The 9421-nt window shown below is 36.6% G+C and overlaps 1 protein-coding gene across 1 annotated transcript; it reads left to right on the top strand.

Annotated features, from left to right (window-relative positions):
* Nucleotides 1–66: 66 nt before the first annotated feature.
* mcoln2 (mucolipin 2) lies at nt 67–8442 on the top strand. The gene is made up of 14 exons (XM_027024007.2): nt 67–181; nt 780–939; nt 1094–1267; nt 1489–1642; nt 1908–1986; nt 2074–2170; nt 2273–2372; nt 2650–2762; nt 2967–3116; nt 4186–4287; nt 4526–4648; nt 5304–5510; nt 6118–6278; nt 8406–8442. Exons 1-14 carry the CDS (start codon nt 144–146, stop codon nt 8440–8442), a joined length of 1695 nt encoding a protein of 564 aa, XP_026879808.2. The 5' UTR covers nt 67–143.
* The last annotated feature ends 979 nt before the right edge of the window (nt 8443–9421 follow it).

The raw sequence follows: 9421 nt of genomic DNA, 5'->3' as shown, positions 1-9421 counted from the left end.
TTTATGTGCTTTTGATTTTGGAAAGAAAATGTGATGTCTCACTAATGTAGTTTAATATTTATTGGAACGATTTGTAAAGGATTTTTTATTCTCTTGAAAAACATCTACTGAAGAACGACGAAGTTTGTCGCATGTAAATTGTCATGGAACTGCTTGCCAGAGACAAAATCGATTCAAGAAAGTAAGTAAAATAGCGTTAAAATGAAGAGCAGTTTTATCCATGAATTTGTCACACGATATAAAGTAGACTTTAGAATAAATCATGACATATTTTAAAGTTAAGTATTTATCCAGGATGTACTTATCGTTCTTATGAAGATAATCACTTTTCATGGTTTGGGTGAGTTGTATTTGAGTTTTAAAATGTGACCAGAAACATTGTCAATGTTTTGATGGTTAATTTATAACCTTGGACTTTTCCCGTATGAGCGTGCTGGCAGTGCTCTTAAAGGGACGTGACAAACAAACTCTCAAAAGATTTAAATGTAAAGAGTTTAAATTGGAATTTAATACCTCACACCCCGAACTTCCTTTCTTGTATGATGAATCATCTTCCTCATTTTCAGAATAGAACTGTCACATGGAAATAAATAGTCTATACAGTAAAGCCTGTTATAAATTTGTTTATGATCTGATTAAGTTGAAAGTCTGCGGCTGGCTGCAACCAGAACAAGAACAGTCAGACAAGCTGTGTATGTCCGTTCTTGTTAAAAGCACTAGCACTATTACGTGCCGGTAATAACCCGTTAAACAGCTGCTGAGTGTCTGTTTCACTGTAGCAACACCATGTCTATGACTGTTGACCGGACAGCGGAGGAAACGCTAAGAGATGACCTCAGATATTACTTCATGAGTCCCTGCGAAAAATACAAATCTCGACGACAAATACCATGGAAGCTAATGGTGCAGATTTTAAAAATAGTCATGATTACTACACAGGTATGAGGATAATATTTACAATGTAATGAATAATTTAAGTACCAAAACAGAATGCAGCATGTTAAGATATACTATTGAAAGTGTATCATTTTGAAGTTATCGACCTTGTCGCCTGCATGGTGACTAATGTCTATTTTTTTATTTACTTTTCAAGCTTGTTCTTTTTGGGCTTAACAATCAGCTCGTGGTGTCCTACAAAGAAGAGAATCTAATGGCCTTTAAGAATTTGTTTCTGAAGGGCTATAGTGGCACTGATGATGATGACTACAGCGTAGCTGTGTTCACCAAAAAGAGTGTCTATGATAATATATACTATGTCATAGATCAGGTTTGTTTTGTTTTCTTTCTGAGTTTCTTTGTTCTTCTCATGCAATCCCATGCATTTGTCACTATTGTTTTGTTCTATTTAATATGTGTATAATGTCAACATCATGAAGCACAGTTTATATGCTTCATTTGTGCTTAAAACTCTGTAATCTAACACCTTTTACCAAATTGACTTTTACTGATGGTGAAAAAGAGAACATAAATTATAAATCTGGCTTGCAGTATTTTCAGATAAGCCAGTTGTCTGTGGGCCCCATTAGTTATGCTGAGGACAATGGAGAGCCACTTCCATTGGTCATCTGTAAAGAATACTATAGACGGGGCAGTGTGGAGCCATCAGACGAATACTACGATATAGATGCCCACACTGAGACAGGTTATTAATTTTGAATCGCCACACCACTCATATGTTTGTGTTTGTTTTGTTGTTTTTTGTTTGTTTGTTTTTGTTTTGGAGAGGTGGGGCTCCTTTTTGAGAAAATCCCCTGAGGAAGGGTTTGATAAAACCCAAAATATTCTTCATTCCTTAGTCATTACTATTTAGATATTATTGAAATGATTAAGTCAGTACTTTTTGGTCTTAAACTTTTTACATGAAAAATGACTATTTTAAAAAAATCAAATAACATCTTTTTATTCAGTGTGCTTAACTTTGGATCCCAAATTTGCAACAACATGGAAAACAGACAATGCCTCTTTTTTTGAACTGGACTTCTACAGGTATGAATTATCAAAAACATTATTTTTAGTGTTTATTATCTATTATCTATTAGTTATTAGATCATTTGTATTACTTGTTGAATGCAGGCTTATCACTATAGAGATCTCATTCTCACTTAAAGGAATCAATCTACAAACAGTCCGCTCATACGAGCTTCCTGATTGTTATACTTTTGTTGTGACGGTAAGATGTGTTTAACCTCAAAATATGGGTTGTTATATTAATAAGAGTTCAGTCATTAATTCACAAAGTGAATTATAAATCCAGCATCTGGCTTTTTTTCAGGTTACGTTTGATAATCAGTGCCATAGTGGAAAAGTGAAAATTATCCTTGCTATTGATGCAGTTAGTAGTGCATGCAAGAACTGGAAGATTTCAGGAACTGGTATGGGAAGTAATACTGCTGACTTATATTAATAAATGAGTAATTAACTTTTTGATTAAGTGTAAAACCCTATCATTATTTATACTAAATGTTATTGGAGATGCTAAGTCATCTATAAGTTGCATTTACATGGGCTCATAGCTTGTTCATGTAAACTTTCTACAGTTAGTTGGTAGGTCTACAACTGGAAAACCAAAATACATGTAATTTTCCTTTGGATAACTCACCTAATAGCATGAATAACAGCAACTAATGCACTTACTGTTTGTGTTTTTAGCTCAGAAGAACACTCACTACCTCCTGGTCTTTGATGGCTTCGTTATTTTTGTGTGCCTGACCTCTGCTGTGCTTTGCATTCGCTCTATTTTTCTTGCAATTAGATTACTTAAGGTAAACTCCGAATCATGAGGAACGAGTGCTTACATGGAGCATGTATAACGGGAGTGTCCTGTTGCATGCTTTTTACTTTTATGTGGAGCTTTTCAGTGATCATTTGTTTTGCTCTCCTTTGTTGATTATATGGTTATGATTCATGTCGCACTTGTCTTTGTATGACCTTTGCATAGGAAGTTTGCTAACTTTTTTTTTTTGCAGAGATTTTCCAAGTTCTGTCTCAAAAATTACAATCATAAAGTATGTGAGGATGACCAAAGACAATTCCTAAATGGCTGGTATATTTTGGTAATCATCAGTGATGTTATGGCAATCACAGGATCAATACTGAAGATGGAAATACAGGCAAAGGTAAATATGGAAATGGAAAATATATAAAGCAATTGATCTTTTGCACTTTACAGAGGAAATATAATTAATTATACTGAGTAATATGTTTACATATTACATTCATATTACATTACATTCATAGTTGTTTCCTATACTAGAATAGAAAGTAGACATTTTTATTCACACTACTGTATACTCTATATAGTACATTATATTTTAAATGTATTTTATTTGTATGATGTTTTCACACATTCATTTCATTAGAAGATGAATTTTCTTATAGTTCTAATATGTTATAACAAATAACAATTTCTTATATACTATGCAACCAACTTTTTAATATGTACTATATGGTCAAAGGTCTGTGTGTACAGATCCTATTTATTGAGTTCTGCAACAACCTTTGTGAACAAGCATATAAAATCAAGCACATGGCCATGCAAATTCCATACACAAACACTGACAATAGAATGGGTTGTACTGAAGAACTCAGTGGCTAAATGGTCAACTAGAGAATTTTCTGCCCTGCTAGATCTGCCCTGGTCAAATGTAAGCACTATTATTGTGAAACAGAAGTGGAGCAACAGTAGCTCACTAACAAAGTGGTAATCTGTGCAAACTCACAGGACAGAGCCACCAAGTGTTAAAGCATGTAGCACATATCCTTTCCCATTCCAGGATGGGGGTGAACAACTCCGTATTAATGGCCCGTGGTGTCCAAATACTTTTGGCCATACAGTATATTTAAGTAAATATTAAATAACCATATACATAAAAAGTAGTTAAAACTTGGTTGTTTATTAATCACTATTTCTGAGTGCCTTTTATTCACTGAATTGCTCCTTAAAGAAAGATAGGATATTCATTATGATGCATAAAGGAAAAGTTTATTGATGTCAAAAGTAAGCACGTTACCTTTTGGACTTTGGACCTTCCAAACAAATTGACTTTACAATGGATTTCTTTTATTGCCATAGTTCACTGACTATTTTGTTAAGAGCGGTGAAGATGAAGGGGCTCTTCTCACTGACAGGATAGGAATTTACCCTTGTTAGTTTGCTAAAGTCATTCCCTTTCTTTCTTTCCACAGAGTCTGACCACCTACGATGTGTGTAGCATCTTTCTGGGAACATCCACACTTATGGTGTGGGTTAGTGTCATTAGATATTTGGGGTACTTCCAGAAGTACAATGTGAGTAAGCACACGTTACTCACATGGTTGGGTATATATGGCCCTGTGCCCAAAAACTGTAATCATTCAGCAGCACAAATGAGACCAGCATTTTTTCTTAATGCTGTTATGTTACATGTGTTTTCTTTAGCATGTACATAAGACACTATTTGGTCACATGTTTGTTTTATAGTAACTATGTTCACCTTCATGGCTTATTAAAGCCTATAGTAAGGTCAGGCGTTCTGCCCTGCTGCAGGTTCTTATCCTCACCATGCAAGCAGCCCTACCCAAGGTCCTGCGCTTCTGTTGCTGTGCAGGAATGATCTACCTGGGCTACACGTTCTGTGGTTGGATTGTTTTGGGGCCCTACCATGAAAAGGTAAAAAATTGTAGCCCACAAAATGTGAACATATAAAGAGAATAAACTCAGTCTCAGGTATAAACTCAGTCTTTAGAATTTTATCAGCATTGCCTGATCTTAAAGTTGTAACATGAGAACAATGGTCTTAATGCTCATTTCTTGGCACCCAGGATTTATATAGTCTGCATTACCCTTATGTGACCATAAGATGGCAATATTTGTACAAAGATGAATTTCTCTGTACTCTAAGTGATACATGCATTACATTTACATTTATGGCATTTAGCTGATGCTTTTATTCAAAGCGACTTACAATTATGAAAGAGTACAACTTGAGCAATTGAGGGTTAAGGGCCTTGCTCAGGGGCCCAACAGTGGCTGTGGTGGGGCAACCTTCCAATTACAACTACCTTCACCACTGAGTTACCACTGCCCCATTCATTGTAATATCTATTTCTGTGTGGTTGATAAGGAGCTCTGTCAAGGCTTATCTTTTATCCACATAAAAGATTCGGTTAGCTCCCATTTCTGTTGGTCAGTATTACCTCCCATTTCTACTGGTCACCCCCAAAACACACATATGCGCACAAATATGAAAAACTCAGTTTGCTAATTTTACACCTATCCTTTATTTATACCTGGTCTGATTGGCTTTGCTGCATGCTGGGGCCAGTTTGAAGGTCTGAGCCGTGTGGCAGAGTGCCTCTTCTCCCTTGTCAATGGGGATGACATGTTCCCAACATTCGCTGAGTTCCAGCAGAAGAACACACTGGTGTGGCTGTTCAGTCGAGTCTATCTCTACACCTTCATATCTCTCTTCATCTACATGGTGCTCAGTCTCTTCATAGCCCTCATCACGGATGCTTATGATAGCATCAAGGTAACCTCCACAGTTCATCCTAATTGCAGTGTCATCCAGTGCCAGCAGAGGTGTGGAATACGTTGAGGGCTAAGTTAACATCAGCTCATTTTCAGGAGGTGGCATTTAATCCATGAGGTATTGTGAGGTTTCAGTTCTCAGTTAAAGGACAGGTTTAAGAACAGGTTTCATGCCTACTTGTGTGTTTATCCATGCCCAGACTAAATTTAAATATATCTTTTTATTCATTTTATTTCATAATATTAGAAATAACATAAACGGGTGCTCAAACAGTCCAAACCAAAGTAGGAAATTGTGTGCTCTAAAACCGCATGAAGTATGTTCCTTACTGGGCAACCAAAGAAGACAAAAAGGGTCATTATGAACTTAAGTAGATCTGTGTTGCATTGGGTTATGAATTTTTCAGTGTAAAACCACCCATAATGTCATGCAACACCTTTTAACTCAGGACTACAAAACCCTTCTCGTAAACATTACATAGACCATAGCTCATCAACAAGTGATCACCACTTCACCCCCTATTGAGGCAAAGCTTTTAGCTGACTCTAGCTTTTAACTCATGGCTACCCTTATATTACTTAACTTGTCCACTCCCATGTGGGGCTAGCGCTACCAGAAGACCGGCTTCCCCATGACTGAACTGCAGCTGTTCCTGAAGGCGGGGAGGGATTTCCACCTCCCAGAGGGGGAGGAGGACGTGGGGAGCGTGGAGAATGGTGGGCGCGCAGATATAGACTCCCCCTCCAACATGCTGTGCTGCTGTAGAAGGTACACAATCTCCAGCATCAGATAGCCGGCTCCCGCCTTCTCCCCAGCACTGAGGTTAGGCCGCTGTGGCATAAGACATAAAACTAGTGGTGGGAGAAAGGGGCAGACACACCCAGCTATGTGCTGATTACAGAGAAATGTACGGTTAGTCCAAGGGGGAGAAAAAATGGAACTCTAGAAGGCTTTCTCCTGGCTAAGAGCTGCTTTTGTGATAAGCAGGCAAAAGCAGAGACAAACAGAGCTTTCTCCTTGAGCAGTCTCTGTGAAAACAGATGATGTGTTTTCTCTCATTTTCTCTCTTTTGCCTGGTAATATCGGCATTATGGATGGTAGTGTGGATGATAGAAATGGAATTTTATGTCACTTTAGGGTCAAATGTAGGAAATAGAGGAAATTTCAGTATCATGTTGACAGTGAGTGACAGCACATATTAAGACATTATTTCTTAGATAAGAAAAAGTTCAGGTTTGTTTGTATGTTTGCTTTGAGCCCTGCTTCACTACAGAATGCATGGAACACACTGATATACAAACTGTGCTGTAGCCTACCAGGCATGGATTTGAGGAAGGTCATTCCCAGGACAATTGAGTATTTCTCAGCTCTTCAGTCATTGCGGGTCTTTGACAGATCTAACATAAATGTGATCACTAGAAAGAAAATCATCTCTATACCCAAGCAGCATAACCAAAATGATACGCTTGTGATATTGAAGGACCAAGCCAAAAATCAGACCTCCCAAAAGGAACAGTGCTCACTAATTTTTTTGTTTGGTTGTTTTTTTTTTGCTGTGTCCTTGTCCAGTTGGCAGCCTTTATCTGTAGGGAGTGTCACTGAAATCCCAACCATAATTTGATGCTGTGTATAAGTTCTAGATAAAAGCCACTTATCCACCAAGAAACAAGCCAACAGGATGCTGAGTAGATTTGAGCAGGGCAAGAAAAATGGTTTTACTCATAATGTGGGCCATAGACAGATACTTATCAACTGTGATTAGATTATTTGCAATACTTCTACTTAAGTGATGCTTGTATCCCATTTTAATAATGTTATCATTAGACTGTATCTTATGGAACTAGGTTTAATAAGCCAGAAGATCGAGATCCATCTTCTCATTTAAATTTTGTTCTTTTCTTTAGTTGAGAGTTTTGCTCTCTTGATACGTTCAGCCCTTTACCGGTCATCTTCCAGATAGATATGGAATCATCCTCTCTTTTTGCCAAGCAGACAAAATAGCCTGACTTGAAGGAGTAGAAATGCTGAAAATATGTTTATCTGACAGTTATCTAGTGTTAATAAATGAAAAGATGCTCATTTTCAACTGCTTTTTCAACCAATAATAGCAATAAACCAGTTGAATTGTAGGCTACTGTTGAAACAACAGCTGGAGGCTGTTAAAGCCAGTTTTGTTTTGACTGATTTACAGTATGATTCCACCTTTTTAGATGCCTTATGCTGTTTTTAGCTTTTAGTGCTCCCTTTTCTTAAATGATTGAAAACCTATGAAAATAATAGCAATTTACAATGAAGCCCAAATACAGAGAACAATACAGCTAAAACCACAGAAGAAAAATTGTATTTATAAAGGAAAAAGGTAATTTATTACCATTATTTTTTAAATACATACAGATTACACATCACATTTCTCTGCAAAATTGTCTGAAAACCAAGAATGAGCTGATTGCTCTGGAGCAATCGATAACAACCAGCATAAAGGCTGAGCATCTGTGTTATACGTTTAGTAAGTGAGTGAAAAGTGTAACAGGATCACTTATTTTACAAACTGTTAATAATACTTATAACAAACAATGCAGGACTAATGGTATTTGGTCCAACTTTAAAATCTAATTGGTAAGTATTGGATACTATTTATGAGTGTATATATCTGCATTCTTTACATGTATAGTCTGACTATAAAAGCGGAACACCTATAGAGCCAGAGTATTTTCCAAACTGGGGAGATTTATTGCTAGAAATACTGGGAACTCAAATGCCTGTAGGAATTTGTTGATATGTGGGGTTAAGACATGTAAAGCACTGGCATCACCACAAATGATAACTCTCACCATTTATTCAAGATACTAGAAGCCAGTTTACATTCTTACATTTGTATGTTGTCTATCCTTGCAGAGTTCTCAAAGATGACACCGTTGTTCTCATCAGCTAACATCAACTACAGATACCACCTAAGGATGCCAAATAAATCATAAAGGCTGTATTCTGTGTCAAAATAATGCGATTACGAATTCTTTATGGTTTTACAAAATACTTTGTATCATTTACAAAATACTTTGCATCATTATTTTATACATATTCTATGCAAACATGTATTCCACATGAGGAAAGAATATTTTCTAATTCACTTGTATATGACAGATGGGAACATGACTTCTTCCATTAGCCAAAGGAAAGATGAGTAAACCTCAGTAAGCTTCACTGTAGAGGGCTACAAAATAATTGAGTCATATAATTGACATTTTCTGTCAGAGAGCAAGCAGAGGAAATGTCTAATGGCTCTTAATATGATGTGCAATAATATCCCTGTCACATATTTTAAATGGGGTTTGGATAAGTATTCAGTGAAATTATTTATTTGGTGACTAAGCTTAGCTTTTTGCCTTTACAAATGCACCATCAATATATAATCAGTGATGTGCTGGGAAAATGCATTGAAGCCGCAATACATTATTAATGACGCATTTGTAAAAGGTATTGAGGATGTAATGCATAATTAATTATAAATGTTGTATTTTCACATTTGGATTATGACAGACTGGCATCTGACTGTGTTAAACTTAACTATGCCACTTTTCAACTTGGAAAAGAGTAAAGGAAAACGGACCGGATTTACTTGAAACGTCCCCTTAATTCAAATGTTAAGTAGGCCTTATCAGCAATGGCTACATATCTAAAATGTTTAAGACCAATAGGCTACAGTAGTTTCTTTGCGTAGGAAATCTGTAAACTTTCATTTTCATTATACCAAGAGAGGTGCAGTCTGTGGTAGACCTATGTTTCACTTCCATTACAAACTTGCGTGTGAGAAGTGAAACTTCTCAAGACCACATAAAACTGTATAAAGCCTGTGGTGTACCCCTATACATTCAACTATTCCTGATATTGATCTCGATGTTCTTCGATTGTAA

Source organism: Electrophorus electricus, chromosome 26 (genome assembly GCF_013358815.1).
Source record: "Electrophorus electricus isolate fEleEle1 chromosome 26, fEleEle1.pri, whole genome shotgun sequence".
NCBI lineage: Eukaryota > Metazoa > Chordata > Actinopteri > Gymnotiformes > Gymnotidae > Electrophorus > Electrophorus electricus.
Note: the sequence above shows the minus strand (reverse complement) of the source record. Positions and strands in the feature narration are given on the sequence as shown.

What these genes read in the sequence shown, in the direction of transcription:
- mcoln2 (XM_027024007.2), top strand. Translation starts at nt 144, where the DNA reads ATGGAACTGCTTGCCAGAGACAAAATCGATTCAAGAAA. An exon ending in AGATGCCCACACTGAGACAG is followed by an intron (nt 1,643 to 1,907) that starts GTTATTAATTTT and finishes CTTTTTATTCAG; the next exon opens with TGTGCTTAACTTTGGATCCC. An exon ending in AGATGGAAATACAGGCAAAG is followed by an intron (nt 3,117 to 4,185) that starts GTAAATATGGAA and finishes TTCTTTCCACAG; the next exon opens with AGTCTGACCACCTACGATGT.